Consider the following 20,020-nt stretch of genomic DNA (forward strand, 5'->3'; position numbering starts at 1 on the left):
CTTAACTGGAAAAGACTGCTTTGTAAAGTACCACATAATGAAAAAAATAGGTAGTTCGGATGTGGTGAAAAATAATATAATAACAAACGACACCATGTAACTTGGCGAGAAGTTATAACTGAAACTGTGTAGAGGAGATTGGAGTGAGGTCTTTCTGCTGTAAGTTCCGGTCTCCACATACACATATAAATCCCGACCAGGGTATCGTTAAAATAATCTCCAAACAAACAAATAAAAACATCATCATGGATTGAATTTGCCCCGGATAGGGACAGATGGAAGGCTTGTGTTGCTGCAGCCATAAACCTTCGGGTTTTAAGTATGCCAGAGAGTATAGTATAGTTTTAATTAGCTCTGCATTGAAATTCCAGAAGTGTTCTTTTTTTAATTTCATTACAATTTTTATATACCTGTCATCTTCAAATATGGTAGGTATGCGAAATATCAACTTTATTCGTTCTACTAATAAGAAGGGATCACAATAGTCACTACAATACCGAAGTGAATAAATTTTAATAAACCAGTTATGTATGGAAAAAGCTACAGAATTATTCAATTGCTAATGAGTGGCTTATCCTATTTAAAAATCCTCGTTCCATACGAATCAGCCGAAAATGTCGACAGAATCTGTAGATGCAGCTGAATTAAAGAAAAGCAAGTTACGAAGTATCCAGATGACGATTTTGTTAGTTTGTTTTTAAGCCCACTTTTATGCTCACATAGGCTAATCGGGACTAAACCTACAGTTTAACATGTAGTCCGAACCAGTGTGCATTGTGCTTCCACCAGAGGAGGCGGGGGTCGAACACATGACCTCTTCATTATAATGCGACAGCGTTATGCCATTATGGAAAAATATACAGACAGAACTCGCACCAAACGTGTAATTTTATCACCACAAAAGATGCGTCCATTTTAAGAGGGTGATTGCCTGAGATAAATATTTCAGACTTTCTGCAAGCAAACGTCATTGTTCACGGAATTAGCTGCCTGCCTTGATCCACTAATGAAACACTGTACAATTGAAACTACCACCTCAACTTTCTAAGAGGTATGAAGTAATGAGACTCCATTTTTGGAGGAGTAAGTTGTGGTTTATTTGTTTTATTTTAAGTATTTTTTCTGCTAAGTTTGATAATGACGACGATAAGGTTCAATGGTGATCAGATGAAAGTAACGAAGGGGCGAAAACAAACACATGCTGACACTCAAAGTACAAACCCCCATAAATGATTACTTCGACTGTAGTTCCAGGCGCCAGGACTGGTTGAAATGAAAGAATAAAGTTTCCAGGGTATGCTGCACAGGATAGAGGTTGACATTCGTGTTCGAAATGGTCAAGCCATGCAACCCAAGTCATCTATGAAAACTATGAAAAATAGAAAAATTATTACTGGTGCGGTGATCAACTTCGATAAATTCCTTCTGTCCTAAATCATTTTGTTACCTCAAAAAATATGTTCATGTAACCAACAATACGTGTATTGCTTCTCCCGCATTAGTAACATGACAGTTCAGAAAACGAATAGCAACTTAGCTAATAATGTTTTGAATTCTGAACAGATTTCTCAATCGTACTTGTTTATTACTTATGAGTGATATTTTGTCAAAATAGCCTTTCATTAGCCTAGAAATACTTCATAGACAATGAACAAAGAATAATTGGTTTTCCGTGTGTGTTTCAAATCATTCCTAATAAGACGTTCATTTTAATCCAAACATTAAGTGGCGGCGATTAGGAGGAGCGGGTTCGCCCCGCCACTTTTTGCCCCCGCACTATGGCCTCTCTATGCTTATGCCTTTTCTACCAAGAAAAAGTATATTGTACTTGCCCCTCAAATGTTGGCACCCAATCGCCGCTGCTATAGCTCTTTTCAGTTCTTACGGCGGGCGCTCTAGAAGCTGGCAAGGGAAGTGGGGAAGCGACCAATCCAGCGCGATAAGAAACGCAGCAGCCTGTAGAACGAGGTTAAGGTAGTACTTATTTCCACCACGTCGTATCTCTCGGCGCCACTGCTGTTACCTGTTTGGTCTGCGGCGAATTCCCCGCTTCCCACTTCCCTTACCAGCTTCTAGAACGCCCGCCGTAAGAACTGACAAGACCTATACAAATATTCAGATAGATTTGTCAGTTGTACAAACCATGTAAGCTCAGAAAAATGACCCCCAAGGAGTAAGAAAACTTTCAGTCAAAAACTCATACAATGAAAATAGTACCGTATGCTCAGGACATGCATTTAAATTACGAGAAACTTCACGATTATCTACCAACGCACTTTCTATCACTGTCGTCGAGTACATAAAATGAAGTATGTGCCTTGTATTTGCAACACAAGCTTAAAACTAATTCACATTTATTTCACTGTGTTAACATGCACGAAAGAATGTGATTAGAATGTATGGCTGCGCATGGGTAAACACTTCGTTGAAATAATTGTGTTCAGCAGAGACAAAGCGAAAGGAAATGGAACAAGATGCGAGAAGAGATTAGAAAAGAATAAAGAAGAAAACAAGAAAAGGAAAGAGAAAAGAAGCAAGAAGAAAATCGGGAGTGTAAGAGAGGTGGGGATACATATACGTCTTACATGCACATCGTATATATGTTCTTAAATTTAAACTGCCCACCCTAATCTATTAATATGGAGCTTCTGCCCACCCGGTCGAAAATTTCTGGCGCCGCCCCTGTTCAATATTATAGAATAAAATATAACAAAAGCTAACACGAATATTAGGTCGTTCTTAGGTGCTATTTACTGTAAGACATTAATTGTATTTTTCTAATTTCACGTCGCTTTTCTTCCTCTGTAGGCACTGGGTGGGGGAAGCATATGAGGTCACAGCCCCTCCTGAAATTTTGAGAAAGTTAAAACTGTCAAGTGAACGGAAGAAACCAAATCGGAAAATACCCTTGACTGCATCTTGCATACTAGCAATGCTCTGGCGTCTGGAGACTCAGCCAAGATAATCAGATAAAAACTACTAGTTTTATATTATCTGGTGTAATCCTCTGTGGGATTTGTGTTGTGATTATCCCTTCATCATTTGTCGACCTCCGTGGCGGAGTGGTTATCACAGCGACAGCGTGCTGTAAAACCAAAGGTCACGGGTTCGAATCCTGGCCTGGGTGTTCTTTGTGAGTATCCCTTAGCCAATTTCATCATATCGCTTATCCTCGTCGTTGCGATTAGCTAAAAAGTGGCAGGAAAGCGACGTAAACTAATCTAATTTAACCCATCACACATTTCTGATTTAATCTTCACCATCCATCCTCACCTTCGCGATTAGTCAAAAGTGGCATGAAAGCGAAGTAAAATCAATCACGTTACCAAAGTCAAACATATCAATCAAGTTATCACCCTTAAAATGACATCCAATTAGCATTTTTGTCCTTGAACAACTTTCAGAGCAATGGTTAAAATACGTTATTGCATATCCAGCCTTCCCCGCAAGAAAAGGCAATTAATTACCCTCTCTGGGTCGAGATAGTGCGTGACATCGCGCAGGTACCGACATTTTTGTCCCGTAACGTCTCGCTTATTTACGCACGTATCTTTAGCATGTAGACAATTATATTTATATTGCATAACGAGTACTAACCTGTGTTTAAGAGTTGTTCAAAGTTGTTCACGCTCTATCTCGGCCCAGAGCCAAAACCAACGCATTGTATATCAGCGATTGTTAAAGGTTCAGGAGCCTATAAATTGTAATTGGGTTAACCTTCTTTTTCTCTCGCACAATTTAAATTCGGTACAAGTTGCGTACTGTTACATTTCATTACGAAACTTGGAACAAATCATATTTAAATTGATCCGGAGAAAAAAGGTTCCTGGACAGAATTGAAATACGATCCAGAACCCATTTACGGTTGCCGATTTTCTCTCCTGGACCGGAATTGAATTTACTTAAATTCCTTGACCTTGAACAACCTTGCAATACGTAGTGTTACCATTTTATTCTCAAGTTATTTGCCTCATGCCTGTTATACTAAAGTCTTCCCGACTGAAATCAGTTAAGAATTTTTAAACGTACAATATTTGACTTTTATCTCATATTCTTGTTACAAGAATAATTCATGAAATTGTTTACAGGTCAAATCGTTTGAGCATGGGCGGAGTTTGAGCTTTTGCTTTGGGGGAGCCAGACTCTGGGAGAAGCTTATGATGTACGTGAGGGTCGTTGAATATCTCCTAACTTATAAGGGGTCCGGAGACCTTCCCCCAGAAATTAAAACACAACAACTTAAAAACACAGAGTTCTAGGCCTTTTAGATTTGAAAATGTTAAATTTTCTCGCTTAAGTAAACAAATATTAATTAGGATATTGGTTGTCAGTTTTAAGATAAGCAAAACAGTACGCTTATTGCATTTTGCATTTCATTAATTTTTTATTGATACAATACTCGTATTACTTTAGAAAAAGTTACTATACAATAGTAAGCTCCAGAAATTTTAGAAAAATTAAATTGAAAAGTTCTTTTGATGCCTCAGCAGTAACTGTTGACTCAATACAAAGTCATTTTACGTTTTTCTTTCTTCAAACTGTACACATCAATCAAATCGTCTAAGACCCGCTATTGCGGCGCAATTACCGCACATGCCATCATGCCAAACGCCAAGATTTGCGGTATGGCTTCATATAAAAAATGTAGTAACTGAACTTAATCATGTTATTTTTTTAGTATTTTTAAGTTGGGGGCCAGGCCCCCCTGGCTCCTCCAGAACTCCGCCTATGCGTTTGAGAATGCCTCCCCGATGGCATAGTGGTAATATCGTCTCCTTGTAATCAAGGGGTGGAGGCCCATAGTGGTTCAGATCCCACTTTGAGCTGCAGGCTCTGTCCCGATTAGTCTATCCGTGCACAAAGTGGACCTAAAACAAAACTCGCTCACAATTGACAGGATGGTACTCGAAATAAAGGGCGTGATGGAAAGTTTCCTCTGGTTATTGCCAGGGGCTCCCAACTTTTCAAAAACATTGGGTGGACACAAAAACTTGAATTTATAAGTTCACAAAAAATCACAAAAATTATTCGATGGGCTCGGGCCTCACGGGCCCATATAAATTGCCGCCACTGTACACAGTCGCCATAAATTGCGTTACCAAATTTTTGTATGTACCTTTGGTGCAGTACAGTTAATTGAATTCCAACTGGAACACCATAAGTAGCTACGATATAGTTTACAAGTGGGTTGGAAATAATGATCCGAGGATTGAGATGTGCAATTCATAACCAGAATATTTATAAACAAGGGGGAATCCCTCCTATCGTCCTTTCAAATCGCACCCTGCATAGAAGATGAATATTTGTTAGATTCTTTCAAATGACAAACTTCTGATTTTCTGTTCCATCGCATTCGAAATGAGCCCAAAACGAGGTCTAGAGCTTTAAATGTTTCGGAATTATCTGTTTTTAAAATAACCAGAAATTCTGAAAAAAAAACTTTCTATTAAAAAATAGGAAATTAGTGTGTGCTCTTCTAAAATGGAATTTTTCATGACCCTACATTATATGTATGTGTGTGTGTGTGTTTATTTATTTACAAAATTATATGAAGGGTGAATTTTGTACCCCCAGATGAAGAAATTTCCTGTACCACTGAACGCACACATGCACCATCCAAGTTCACCCCCTCCCCCCGAGAAAACAATCGACGAACGCCAATGCCTCAGACAATAGGCATTCAATTTTTCTATTATGATGATAAATTCCTTGGTAGAACAGATGTTTTTTCACAAATTTTAGAGATTTTAAGTAGAAATTAATTTGGTTAAGTGAATATTTATGGACATTCATATAACAAAATAATGCCCTATATAATAAGTGTAATTAATAATATTCATAGGCCCTACATTCTTAATTATATTATCTTTATTATACAATAAGATTAGTTAATGTGCGAGGACCCAGGCAGGGGTGCCCATCCCCCCCCCCTAGGCCGAGGACGCATCCCCCCAAATCGTTCATCAAAATCCCCCCAAAAGAATTATTCATCATACCTCCCCCCCCACACACACACAAATATAGTTTGGATAAACATGAAGTAATTGATTTTTGTTTGAATGTCGATAATTTGATTCTCTTTTTTTTTTAAATAATAAATTTTCGAAATACTTATGTTTTAAACAATTAAAGCTGACAGTATGTTACAATTATCCAGTCAGTCGTAGCACAGGAACACATACAAGCGAAACAAATCGTGCCTGAAATCATCCAACACTACTAAATTACAATTACAAAACTGAAGTCCGCGTGTCGGAACTTCCGAGCCGACTCGGAACTACCACAAAGGAACACCAGATAGTTTAGCACTGGTCAAGATGCCAATTGAAAGGCGCATGAAATTCGAATCCTTTCATTCCAGTTGGAATTAAAAGATTAAGAAAGAAAAAGCATGGCTCACTTCCATGTCTGCTAACATAGAACTGCCCAGGCTCACTGCCATTGTTAGTATACTGAATCAACCTTATTCTTAATAGTTTGTCTGCTTGACTAACCTTGTATTGATGTGAACAGCGCCCCCTTTCCAAACCGATTCTAAAGGCATAAGAGGTGCTGTTCTATTTGAACCCAATTGCCGCGATTACTCACAGGTAGGAAGAAAAACTAATAACCATAACTAAAAATCAAACTAGTGACAAGTCAAACTAAACGATCCCCCCAAAAATTCCCATGACGCAGGCGCGTCATGAATCCCTCCTGTGGGCACCAGCTTCCAGAAATATATTTCTAGGTACGTGCGTGAAAGCAGTGTCGCAGGAACGTTTTTCATTTGGGGGGGGGGTACAAAATTCAGCCTCCCACACACACATACTTCACAGGTGCTTATACCTAGGTATAATGTGAGGGCATGGATGGACAGTACACACGAATTTCCTGTTGTTGTTTTTAAATGCATAAATGCAATGTAATTTTTATTTCTTTGTTTTTCTTAGAATTTATTGTTATTTTAAAAACAGCTCTTAAGACCAGATAACAATTCCGAAACATGAAGATCTGGACCCTTTGCTCATTTTGAATTTAACGGAACTGAAAATCAAGAGTTCGAAATGTGAAAATTGCGAACAAAGATAAATCTATTTTTTTAATGCAGGGTGAGATTAAAGGGAGTAATGAGGATTCTCCCCTCTATCTTGAGTCATTCCAACCAAAATTAATGATCTCAACCCACTGGATATAGATACCATATTATTGAATATATCACACTTATAGTTCCATTCAGTTCAGTTCATTGTAATTTTAAAGTCCCATAGCTACCTAGGTACACATAAAAATATATGTAAACCATTTTTGTCTGATGTGTACCACATCCAATGCCTTTTAGAAGCCGGTATTTTCTCAGACATCTAGAGGACGTTGTATTATAAAACAAAACAAAAAATGAGTCGAGATGATTCCCGATCAACTCGTAAGAGGTCTAACTTTGGAATATTTGTAAAACATTTGACAAGCATTTATTTGTAATATAATTAGCTATACCTAATGACGCTCTTCAAGCACTGAAAGAACTACAGCATCATTCATTTCATGTACAAATCGAAATCGTTGAGATCTCGGAGCAAGCAAGGAAAACCATACGCTCGACAGTTCCTTTTTCTTTTCAATCTTTGGTGGACAGTATGAAGAGCCAGTGATATATATTATAAAATACATTATTGTATGTGGTGAACTAGCAGTTATGGCCAATGTACATAGTCTGTGCATAGCAACGTTTATGCATCTTGTTATTGTGTCTTATGGATGATTTAAGTTTTAATCATGTAATCAACCTTGTTACAAGTTTTAATATATTAATTATAAAGTTCCAATCTTGAGATAATTATTTCTGTTTATGTCATAAATATTAGGACATAACAAAATGGCGACGAGGATTAAAGAAGATAAATAATTACTACTGTAAGTAGAATTATAGTAATTAAGTCCAAGTGAGCCAGTATGGAAAAACACATAAGTTTTATACCTGCATTTGAGGCTTATGACCCAAGCCAGGATATAAATTCGTATATTAAAAGATTCAAGGCTTTTGTTGAGGCTAACGATATACAAGAAAGGAAACGAGTGTTTACTCTTATTTCTGTAATCGGTAGTTTACCATATCAAGAGCTTGAACACAGATTAAGTCCAAAGGATCCACAAGATTGCACCTTGGAGGAATTCTTTGATACACTGCAAAAAATATATGCACCACAGGTTAATAAATGGATTCAAAGATTCGCTTTTATGCAAATAAAGCAAGAGCAAAGTGAGACAGCTACATCGTACATAAATCGTTTAAAAGTTGCTGCAATAACTTGTGAGTTTACAACAGATGAATTAGACACTCGTCTTAGAGAAAAACTTGTGTTTGGAATACCCGATAGTATACTAAAAGATAGATTACTGTCAGACATGCCCAACACATTCGAAAAGGTTTGTGATGTAGTACTCCAACATGAGATAATACGCACAAATAAAAATAAAGTCAATCAAAATGCATTTTTGGTAGGTGAAAATAAGCAAATACAAGGCTCACGTAGATTCGGTACAAACAATTCGTTTGCTAAAGCTCATTTTTCAAAGAATCAACAAGATACAAGAGAATCAAAATTCGGAACAAATAATGCATCCAAAGGCAAGACACAATCTAAACCCCATACTGAATTTAGCCAAAAATTTGTATCACGGCAAAATCAGGCAAATGATATAAAATGTAAACGCTGTGCAAGGTTAGGTTGTACATTCAAAGAGAACTGTCCTGCATTCAATGCTATTTGCAGTTTCTGTAAGAAGAAAGGGCATTTCTTGGCTGCATGTTTCGATAGAAATAAACAATGCAAGGAACCTGCCGTCAATTTATCTAGTATGTATAAAGAAAATTGTGAAATGAGAAACAGTAATTTGGATTCCAAAGCTAATGGTTATGGAGAATACAATTCTCAACATAGCTTATTCTCTGTGCAAGAAGATAGTGCATATACTTTTTTAACTACAAACACGCAACAAATGTGCAATAAAAAAGCAAACGAATCTATTTCTAATTTGCAACACGCATCTGATCACATTTCATTGAGAAATGAACGTTTACCTTTGTACATTGATATTATAATACAAGACCAATCGTTAGAAGCTATTGTCGATTCTGGTAGTTTTGCTAATTTCATTTCCAAAGATTTGTTAACTAATATTATTGACAACTTCACACTGAGTCCGTTATTAAATTCATATACTTCGATATCAGGTGAAAGATTGTGTTTATTAGGCCAATTAAGCTTAAAACTTTACTATCATGGCAAAATGTACATGATGCCTTTTGTTGTTGGCGATAATATCAATACAAATATATTAATTGGTAGAGTTGGAATGAACATATTATTTGGTGATTGGCGCAGCAAACTTCTAAATGAGTTTCCTGAAACTTATTATGTTCAAAAGGAAGATTCTACACATGCATGCTTAGGTCTTGAATCAAAAGATTCGCTACCAGATGCTTGTTCGAAAAATCAGCGTTCAAGCATAATTGATACTCCAAAGGTACATCAGCAAAGGATTGATGATATAGGTGAATGTTCACGAACATCAAATGTGCAAGGGCAAAATAGCAAAGCCATGATTATGAACAAACGTAAAGCCGACGTACATAATTCAAGTAATGTAAAACAAATGAACATTGAAGACTGTCGTTCACAATTACTGACATCTTTTGCAGAATTGTTTAATGAGGATATTAGTACACCCATTAAAGATTTCAAGGTATCAATACCTTTACAGAAGAATGCTAGGCCTGTGTTCAGGAAAGCGTACAGAATAGCGTATTCATTACGAGATCAAATAAAACAAGAAATAGATAATATGTGTAAGCAGAATATTATAGCTCCTATAGAACATTCAGAATGGGCTAGTCCTATTGTGCCAGTTAAGAAATCAAATAATTCTATACGTGTCTGTGTAGACTACTCGAAGACGGTCAATTTTCAAACCGATGGTTTAGTGTATCCTCTACCAGATTTTCCTGATATTTTACAAAAAGTTAAAATAGGAAAGTACTACACCAGGCTTGATTTACGTTCAGCATTTTTACAAGTTAGTTTGCATCCAGACTCACAAAACATATTGTGTTTAAATTATGATTCTCACTTGTACAGAATGCAACGTTTACCATTTGGTACAAATGTTTCGTCTCAGCTTTTCCAACAGGTAATTGATTCAATTTTAACAGGATTGGAAAGAGTTGCAGCATTTATTGATGATGTTATCATTTCTGGAGATAGTCTACAAGAATGTTTCCTAAGAACAAAACAAGTTCTGGAGCGCTTTAAAGATTATAATGTTAAAGTCAATTTAAGTAAATCTGAATTCCTAGTGCAAGAAGTGATTTACTTAGGAAGACGTTTCACGGCAAATGGAATCACACCAACTGAAAAGCATGTGCGTGCTATTTTAGAAAGTCCAGAGCCAAAGGATAAGGTACAACTGCAAAGTTTCTTAGGGATGGTTGCATTTCAAAGCCGTTTTCTACACAACTTGTCATCTACAATACCACACCTATATCGACTTCTGAGGAAAGGCGAAAAATGGTTGTGGTCTAATCAATGTGTATCGGAATTTAAGGCTGTTAAAGATAAGATTGTTCAGACACCTGCTATAATTCCTTTCGATCCTTCAAAAGAAATAATCCTAGAAACGGATAGTTCTTGCTACGGTGTTGGAGGACGATTAGGGCACAAGATAAATGGCGAACATCGAACAGTGGCGTGTTTTTCAGCTACACTTTCACCTGCTCAGAAGAATTACTGTCAGGGAGAAAGAGAGGCATTAGCCATTGTTTCGTCTGTGAAACATTTTTACTTATATCTGGCAGGTCAAAAATTTACAATATACACTGATTCAACGACTGCGAAATCTTTGCTTGATTCTAATACACCAGTGCCAATGCAACACAATGCACGTTGGCAGAGGTGGAAAATATTCATGGCATCTCTGAATTACGAAATAGTGTATTCTAAGAAGGTTCCAATAGCAGACGCTTTGTCAAGATTACCACTACCTGAAGAATTGCAATCAGATTTTGTTTTAACAGCGTATGCAGATCTAGAACAAAAGTTACAACCGTTACGCATATCTGAGATCAAGGAGCATACAAAAAGCGATGAATTGTTGTTTAAAATAACAATTTACGTTAAGAATGGTTGGCCAAGAGGAATTGATCCACATATGAATGAGGAAGCAATAGTTTTATGGAAGAAACGTCTGGAACTGTCAACAGAAGATGGATTGTTGATGTGGGGAAATAGAATTGTATTGCCAGAGACACTGCGATGCAAGTTTCTCACTCAAATTCATGGTCTGCACAGTGGAGTAGTGAGATTAAAACAGATTTGCAGAGATTTAGTTTGGTGGCCAAAAATGACTTCTGACATTGAAAGTTTTGTTGCAAAATGTGATGCTTGTCAGACGAATGCAAGAGCTCCAGCAAAACGACAATTTACATCATGGACACCGACATCACAGCCCATGGAACGTGTACATGTCGATCATTTCTATTTCAATGGTTATTTATTCCTGTTGTGTGTTGATGCTCACACGAAATTTTTGAATGTTTGGCAATGTTCTAATTTAACGGCTCAGGAAGCAATTAGACATTTAAAAAGCCAATTTTACATACTTGGTTCTCCAAAAGAGTTAGTCTCAGATAATGGACAACCCTTTGCAAGTGAACAATTTAAGATGTTCTGCCAAAGGTTGGGCATTGAACTAAAGCATTCCTGCCCATATAAACCTTCGGGAAACGGGTTGGCTGAGAGAACAGTCAATACCGTGAAAAGGTATCTAACCCTCATAGGAGATTTTCCAAAAGGGGATGTTAGAAAATTAAATACTGAAGTAGAATCACTACTGCGTACAGTAATACACTGGCATAACAACACTTCATTGCCATCAACTGGAACATCTCCAAGTTCATTAATGTTTTCTTACAACACTGCAAGTAATATAATCATTAAAGATGACACTAAAAATGTTCATTATGAATGTGAGAAATTTTCAATTGGAAGTAACGTATATTATTACTGCCCTGAAAGAAAGATATATCGAAAAGGAGAGATTATTGAAAGATGCAGTTTTGCTGTGTATAAAGTAAGAGATGTAGAAAGTGGCAGATACAGAAATGTACACTATTCATTTTTAAAGATTCTTCATGAAACAGGAGGAGATTCAAATCAGTCAGAAATATCCAAGGAATATGACGATAGTGCATATCATGCATATTTAAAAAAAAGAAAGTGTTCCCCTGTGCATAGCACCACGCCATGAAGGCGTATAGGGGGTGTGGGGGTAACGCCCTACACTTTCTTGATCCGGTCGTGAGTGGGGGTGATGTGATCAGCATCACGCCCCTGACCGCCTTTACCCCCCAGGGTTTCCCCCAGGTACCCATGTTATTCGACGCTGGGTAGGCGCCGGGGCCGCTTCCACCGTTAGAAAAGTTCCCGGATTTGAACCGGCCGGGGATCGAACCCGGGACCTTGAGCATGGTAGTCAGACGCGTTACCGACTGAGCCACCGCGGCCATATCCTCCAATTAAAAATGAAATGCATCGGCAGGAACTAAGCGACAGTGAAGAACACAATGCTCAGAGATCGTCTCCGAAGCAAGAGAGTAGCTCATTTTCGAAGGAAGCGAGCAGAATTGGTCCAGGAACAAGTTTGTCTTCGAAGGGAGGAAGTGATTTTGTAAGAAGGAAATCTGAAAGAATAAAAAGGCCAAGAGTGTTTTACCCCTCATAACTTTTTCTCTAGAAGGGGAGAAGATTGATATATATTATAAAATACATTATTGTATGTGGTGAACTAGCAGTTATGGCCAATGTACATAGTCTGTGCATAGCAACGTTTATGCATCTTGTTATTGTGTCTTATGGATGATTTAAGTTTTAATCATGTAATCAACCTTGTTACAAGTTTTAATATATTAATTATAAAGTTCCAATCTTGAGATAATTATTTCTGTTTATGTCATAAATATTAGGACATAACAGCCAGTCAAGGTTTATTTTCGTATGTAGTATTATTAATTGCAGATACATGCGTGTGTTTTAGGGTGACATGTCAATTCCTAGTTTATGTGAAAAGGTGAACTATAATGTAAGCAAAAGCATGTGCGCGTCACAGTTAAAGGTTTTCACATCTCCAAAGAAAATCCAAAACACATTCCCACCTCGCCGACCTTCTTGTAGGAGTGATAGCGCGCTACGACGCCAGAGGTCCCGGGTTCGAATTCCGGCCTGGGATGGTTGTTATTTGTGAGTGTTCCTTCATTATATAATCATTCCTCCTCATCTTCGCGATTAGCCAAAAGTGGCAGATGCGAAGTAAAATAAATCAAATCAAACAATCCCATCTCACTCAAAGATCTTGTGAATCCAATCCAACATCTACATAGCGGAATGTGAAAGCGGATTCAATGCCACAAACCTAACCTTAACTGATTAGAGAAATAATTTAGAAGTTTTAAACCTACTTTTCCTTTCCTTAGATCCCCAGTACATTGCTGTCATGCAGAAATATTTGCAAGAAATTATAAAGTCTAAGTATCACAGTGCTCTTGACAAGCCAACTGGCAAACCATACAACCTGCAGTGGGTCACATTTATCTCGTGCATTCATCTGACTAATGTAATTTTCTTACATTTGACTTTAGAGTTTATCTTAAAATGGCGTTGTGTTTATATTGCATTCGATATAAAAATTAGATTTTATGCAATTAATGTCCAATGATATCGCGATGCAACTAGTGGAGAACTGTCACAGCCTCAACTCGTCTCTTGTGTGGCGAGGTCTTTCTCGATCTTGCTTGTGCTTATTTGTCTTTCGATTTCCACTCAGAAGTTATTAGAACTTATTCTAGATTCACTTCAAGCTCAGATAGACTAATCGAGACTGTATCTACAATTTAAAGTGAAATCCAAAGCAATGTGCATGTGGACCCCTTAATTACAAGGCAAGATATCTCGTCCTGAACCATGAAATGTTTAGTATAAGCAACACATACATTGTGTCACCACTCAAAGTTTCACAACGTATATACGCCATTAAAGGAAAAACTTTTCTTAACGTGTTTCTGCTTTACGTCTTGTTTCGACGCTGCGAACCGTCGAAATATGGAATTTTATCCTGAATAGATGAAACCGGGCAGCATAGGCTCGCAATTGTCAGTAATGGATTAACTTTGCAATTACAGTGAACAAAATATACAACTTACTTGAAAAAAAATCAATAAGAGATATGCTTGATATGTCTGGATAAGACAAATAGTAATTTTAATTTATTTTAAGCAATTTCTCCATATGATACCAGAGTTTCGAACGAGATTGTCTCGCTTTGATTTTGCAGATATTTATTTCAGTCTCGTTTAGAAAATTGAGAGGAAACGCAGACATTTCTTGTCTCAGTACAATCTCTACTTTAAAAAATCTCTTAATATGTAGGTTTAAGTATAGTTTTCCGAACACCCTCTTACAAAGCTATGAAAATTATGGGTGAGGTACAGGAGTACATTGTACCCCACCCCCTTTTCCAAGTTCGTCTGTCGTGTCTCGTCTCGTTTGTGTAAGTATTTCGTTTCTGAAAATTCCATTTGAAAAATACGAAAGAAAAGGAGGTCGGCCATATACTCTTCTGATGAAGAGTACCCCCCCTTACGCAAAAGAGCATTCTTCTGGAGTGTGATTTTCTGAGAGTAAGCTTTACCTGATTCCATCGTTCCACACACATTTTAAACAATTTTCATATCCTTAAAGAGGTTTCCAAGAACACAGGTCAATGAACTAAATAGTAGCTAGCACAAAATGTAGTAGAATAAGTTTACAATGGTTTGAGTCCCTGTGGTAAGGAAGATAGTGCTTGTAAGTTATAAATAATATACACTTTTTTTATTGAGTGAATTGGAAATAGGTTCTTTTAACAGTATATACAGTGTGAATAAGACTTTGAAAAATTACATTCATGTTTTAAAGAATGTGTACTGAACATCATTTGTGTTTTCCACAATATAATTGCTCATTTTGCTTTATCGCAGACTTGGCACATTGTGCAACATTTTGTTGAAGTTCCAGAATATCTTCATAGATGTCACTATGTGTATCGGAGAAGAGGGAGGTGCGCTGATTGTATGTCGGCAAATGGCGACAGTGAGGTGTTGACCGAGAGTTTTATTTTTGCACGTCCTTTGATTAGCTGTTCTACGTAATTCATATCTTCTATCATCTCTAATTTTTGGTAAGTTCTTATTTTAGGACTCTCAACATTCATAATTTGTATTTATATTAGGGAAGACAATGTGTTAACAATTTTTGGATTTCCTGCTTGAACGGCTTCGTTTTTCTGAAGGGTGTAAATTTTGTGACACGAATTATACTGTTAGTATTACCGGTTCAACCGAAATTTGAGTGTAATGACCATTTACTATGAGAGTGTAGCTATACATCTCACATCATTCAGTTCAAAATTGTGTATATTGTATAGAACTGGCAGTAAATTTGTCCTTACACTACACGGATCGAAAAAAAAAGTGATGGCTTGGGATTGATGGAAGTGCTGATTCTGTATTAATGCAATGCTGTTTCTGCTAATATTAATGCAGTAATGTAAACGATTGGAAGATAAATCTTCTGTAAATAAGGTGTGATCAGTTTCATTCATTGTTGACAAAATAATTTGTTGCAAAGCATAATTTTGTTATTCAAAGACGCCCCCCAAATTCGTCGCCTTGAAATGGAGATTTGTTTAGTTTCCAAGCTTGAATATATTGTCTACTTCAATGTTTATCAGATTATGTATTTTTTAAAGTATGCATTATACATTCGTGTGACGACTGAATGTATGACTGTAGGTCTTGTAATTACGAATGACGTATCGATAGGCTTTGATAACATCCGATGAGAAGTACTCGATTGATGGAGAGCGTAGGTGTGAGCTAATATTTCTCCTAAATACATTACCCGAATTCGACATTAACCGCAGCATTATTATTTTGTAGATATATCGAGTATCTTTGTGGTAGCATGACAATTGTATTGGTTAAATCGTGAAGATTTATCTTGCACATCTTTGTAAACTTGACCTACTCTGTCCAGATGCATTTATCATCGTTTGGTACCGATTGACGTATTTGAACTGACATTTAGCATGAAGTGATCCTCGGACACATAATTGTATGAAATTCCAGGTCTTAAATATGTATATGTAAAGTGTTATACAATACAATTAATTACAGCATTTACACTACCTGAAGGTCAAGTCATGTCACAGTTGTTACAAGTTCCATTTATTGCTTTTCATACTAGTCATAATGGTTATGGTGACAGCACATGCTATAAAATTGTATTACTAAACTGAGAGATGAGTTATTTATTTACTTGCATTAAATAATCATCTTGATGCTAAATTAATATTGTCTAACATACAGACCTGAACAGACTAACATGAAAACCATAGAAAATTTTGACCTATCGTTTTACATTGTCTTGGTAATTGAAAATAGTGACTAAAATTGTTGAAATATATTAACAAATTGCATTTGCAGTGGCAGGAGTTGTGTAACATCCTGAGAAGGATATTCTATAATGTTCAAAAGATGAATAGCAATGGCACTGACATTTAAAATAGACATTGTCCCCTTGCAGTCATACCCCCTTTAATAAAATGCTGGACATGCTACTGGCTATGTGGGTTCACAATATGTATTTAGTTTCATATTTAATAATTCCATTATAACTATGAATACATTAATATTCTATGTGATAACTTGTGAGGGCCAGTTCTACAAATCTCCACTGTATGGTGATCATGCAGAAAGAAATAACATATTTTCTTTGCACACAATTGCCATTGAATGAGTTGATCTGGGTATGTATTGTGAGTGTAGGTATCATCATACAGAAAGTGATTTTGTGGCAGGTCTTAAGTTAAAGTATCATGTTAAAATTTCATACATGAACTATTGAGATGCAAAGGCACTGTTTTTTTACAAAGTTCAGTCTGAAAACTTACATGATTTTTTACCACGGTTTTATAGTTGCACACAATATGTGTGTCATTCATACACTCTTTTATGTGCATGAAATTGAACTGCGATTTTGTGGGCCTTTGTAGACAAGCTGTGCAGTCCCAGACACTTCTGGGTTGTAACAAGCCCATTAACTTTCAATGTGATCATTACAACCCAAAAGTGTCCACGACTGTACAAGTGGATGTGTTTGTAAATCAACACACAACCAACAAATGTTTTCTATGTTATTTGCTTGATATTAATACTAAGGGACCAATTCAGTGTGTTGTCAGATGATCCTCTTTCATGTTTAAAATTTCCAAAGTGCCTCCATGGTACTTCCCTATGGCACCACAATTTTTTTTTAAACTAGTTTTTGCATTTTGTTCTGTTTTGAAAAATATTAGCACGTTGGGAAGTTATTCGTTGAAACTGAAAAATGTTCCCCCACAGAATTGGTTTGGAATTAAGAGAACTGTCAAATAGTGTGTCACCTGATGAACTTTGCCATTTGAAATTCACGTAATATGTTCAAAATAACCTCTCAACTCTGCTCATGCATTTTTGTGATGGTGCTTTCATAGTGTTTGCAGCGGTGACTCGAAGGAGAGTGCCCAGGTCCTACCCTCATGAGAAGGTGAGTCTTTGCCAAAAAATAGTGAATTAAATTTATATTTGCAAGTAATCAGATTAGTGTGACAAAATGTTTGCAGTTGGGAGGAATTCCAATATCTATCGAGATAGGAGTAGACAAAACTAAGAACAATTCAGTCTCCAGCACCTTTTTCTCAGGAGCCTGCCTTTGTAATTTTGCCTTCAGAGAAAGTCAACTTCCCCATTGGTTTTAGGACATTTGTAAATCTAGAAATGCAGTTTATTTAATACAGGGCTACTATAAATGATTCATTTGAATTCAAAACACTGTATTTCCAAAGTATTGCACATACAGATATGAATGGTACATGAAAATGACTGTAAACTCACAAAGTTTGCATTGTGGCACACCAGTTGTCAGCACGAGTACAGTGTCGGTACAAAATGGTGGCAAACCAAGAAAATAGTTTTTGTGTATGCAATGTGCACAGTGGTGAAGCGTCGAGTTCCTAGCAGGGTAGGCACAAATATTTCCATTAGTTGCTTAAATCTGTAAAAAGAAAGGGAGGGGGCTATGTCATGGAGAGTGGTTCAATGTCTCTCCAGGCCACTTCTTTACTTGCCAGTTTCGTGATGTTTTCAAAAGTGTTGTTACCGGCCATCATTATGATAATTATGTCTTAGACGGTCTCCTCCCGCCCACCAGATGTCATCGATCTAGATTTTTGTTCATTTCGGCTTTTTTTTTTGTTTGTATTTTTTTCAACTCCTGATTTATGCACACACCTCTAGAAAGAACTACCAATCATGAATATCCAACGAATAGTGCTCGTGCCCTGTTGTCAATTCTTCATCACTTTTTTTCTAAATTTATTTATTTATTTTGCAATTGAGGTGAAAAGGGCTAGAAGAACCCCGTAATTTTCAGGTCAGTCTGACGTTTGTGCCGTGAGCAGATGACAGAATTCTGCACTTTCAGCGACTGTCAGTTTGGTACGTTCTACTGCTGCCAACTTAGTTTTTTTTAGCAAGACTTCCTCGCACCTAGGAAAACATCATTGTTATCTGTTGTCTAACTAAAGGAATGGTTGTAGTTAATTCTAGTCTTGGCTTTCTACATTAATGAATTTCTGACACCAGAAAACAGTCAGAACTACGGTACTGCATAATTTTCACTTACACTTGTCGATGAAAGGAAGGAAAACTTAAGTTTCATACAAAATATGGAAAATGTACAATGAAATAGAAATCTCTCTGCACGAACACAGGCTAATGTTTATAAAAAATGCTAGTACACCACAAATTTCCAACCCTGGCGGAAATGCAGTGTTGCTGGTATTCTGTTTGTCCTAGTGGGTAACATGGCGAGGCCGGCCTCACGAGCACGTTATAAGCATACGTACAGTTCCCTTAAGATTAGGCTTCCCGCATATACGACCGTACGACGGAATGTGAAGAGAAGGGGCCCAAGCAAATGTGCCTAACTCCGTGGAATGTTCGTACGAGACTGAACAGTTAGAATTTTTTTGTAATTATCATAAATGAAAATTCCGAACTTTACCATTGCATTACATATGTTTTGACGAAATAAGTAAATACACCTTTAAAAGAGTAATGGCGTGGGTAGGCCTGGCCTCATAGGATGCTTTGCCACTGAATGTGCATTCAGAAGATACCTTGTTCTGGACCAGAGGCGTGGTGTGCATGTAGCCTGTGTTACCGCAGGTAACAGGAAAATGTAAAGAATTTAAAACTTGTTTCAATAAAATGACAACATTGTTTGGTTTGGTTTGATTTAGTTTATTTTACTTCGCGTTTTGTGCCTCTTGGCTAATTTGCGAAGATGGGGATGAGTGATGAAATGATGAAATTGATGAATAAACATTCACAAACAACCAAGCCCGACCGGGATTCGAACCCGGGACCCTTGGCGTAGCAGCGCAATGTGCTAACCACTCGGCCACAGGGTCGGGCGACAACATTGTTAAATACGTTAATGAACACCTATGCCGTCGAATAGATATTGCCTAGGACATTTTTTCTGGAGCCGGCAGAAGCGAAGGGGGAGGTCATTCTGCTACCCTGAAGAGGCAACAAGGGAGAAGGGGACCCCAATGCAAGGGAAGAGTGGGGAAGGATTTTGGAGCATAGTGTGCTATGGGGTTATTCATACGCCCGTTAAGGGGCCCTGTTGCCATTCAGACCTACCGGATCAGGCAGTGTTGTCACATCGGATTGACAGAAAAGCTAAATCCCACCTAAAATAGGAATACCATTTCTGTGAAGCAACTAGAGGAAGACTGCAGAGCCAAGGCTGGATTGACATCTAGCAGGCATAATTCTCGTACTGATAGCCGTTAAAAGTCACGCCACTGTTTGGGACACTGGTAGAGCTCAGGGAACGCA

The 20,020-nt window shown here is 37.3% G+C and overlaps 1 protein-coding gene across 5 annotated transcripts in view; it reads left to right on the plus strand.

Moving 5' to 3' along the window:
* AP-2alpha (adaptor protein complex 2, subunit alpha) overlaps positions 1-20,020 on the plus strand; it is a 162,500-nt gene that overhangs the window by 29,550 nt on the left and 112,930 nt on the right. Inside the window, exons 1-2 of one of the 5 annotated variants that reach the window (XM_083123673.1) lie at positions 15,132-15,249; positions 17,605-17,657. The exons of 3 other annotated variants lie outside the window; for them this stretch is intronic. In XM_083123673.1, the coding sequence (XP_082979799.1) occupies positions 17,650-17,657 (8 nt within the window). In that variant the 5' untranslated portion in view covers positions 15,132-15,249; positions 17,605-17,649. Of the gene's footprint in view, positions 1-15,127; positions 15,250-17,604; positions 17,658-20,020 lie in introns of those variants that run through there. One more of the 5 variants, XM_083123675.1, reaches the window with a different exon arrangement.

The sequence above is a fragment of the Lepisma saccharinum genome, chromosome 6 (assembly GCF_977018435.1).
Source record: "Lepisma saccharinum chromosome 6, izLepSacc3.1, whole genome shotgun sequence".
In the NCBI taxonomy this organism is placed as follows: Eukaryota; Metazoa; Arthropoda; class Insecta; order Zygentoma; family Lepismatidae; genus Lepisma; species Lepisma saccharinum.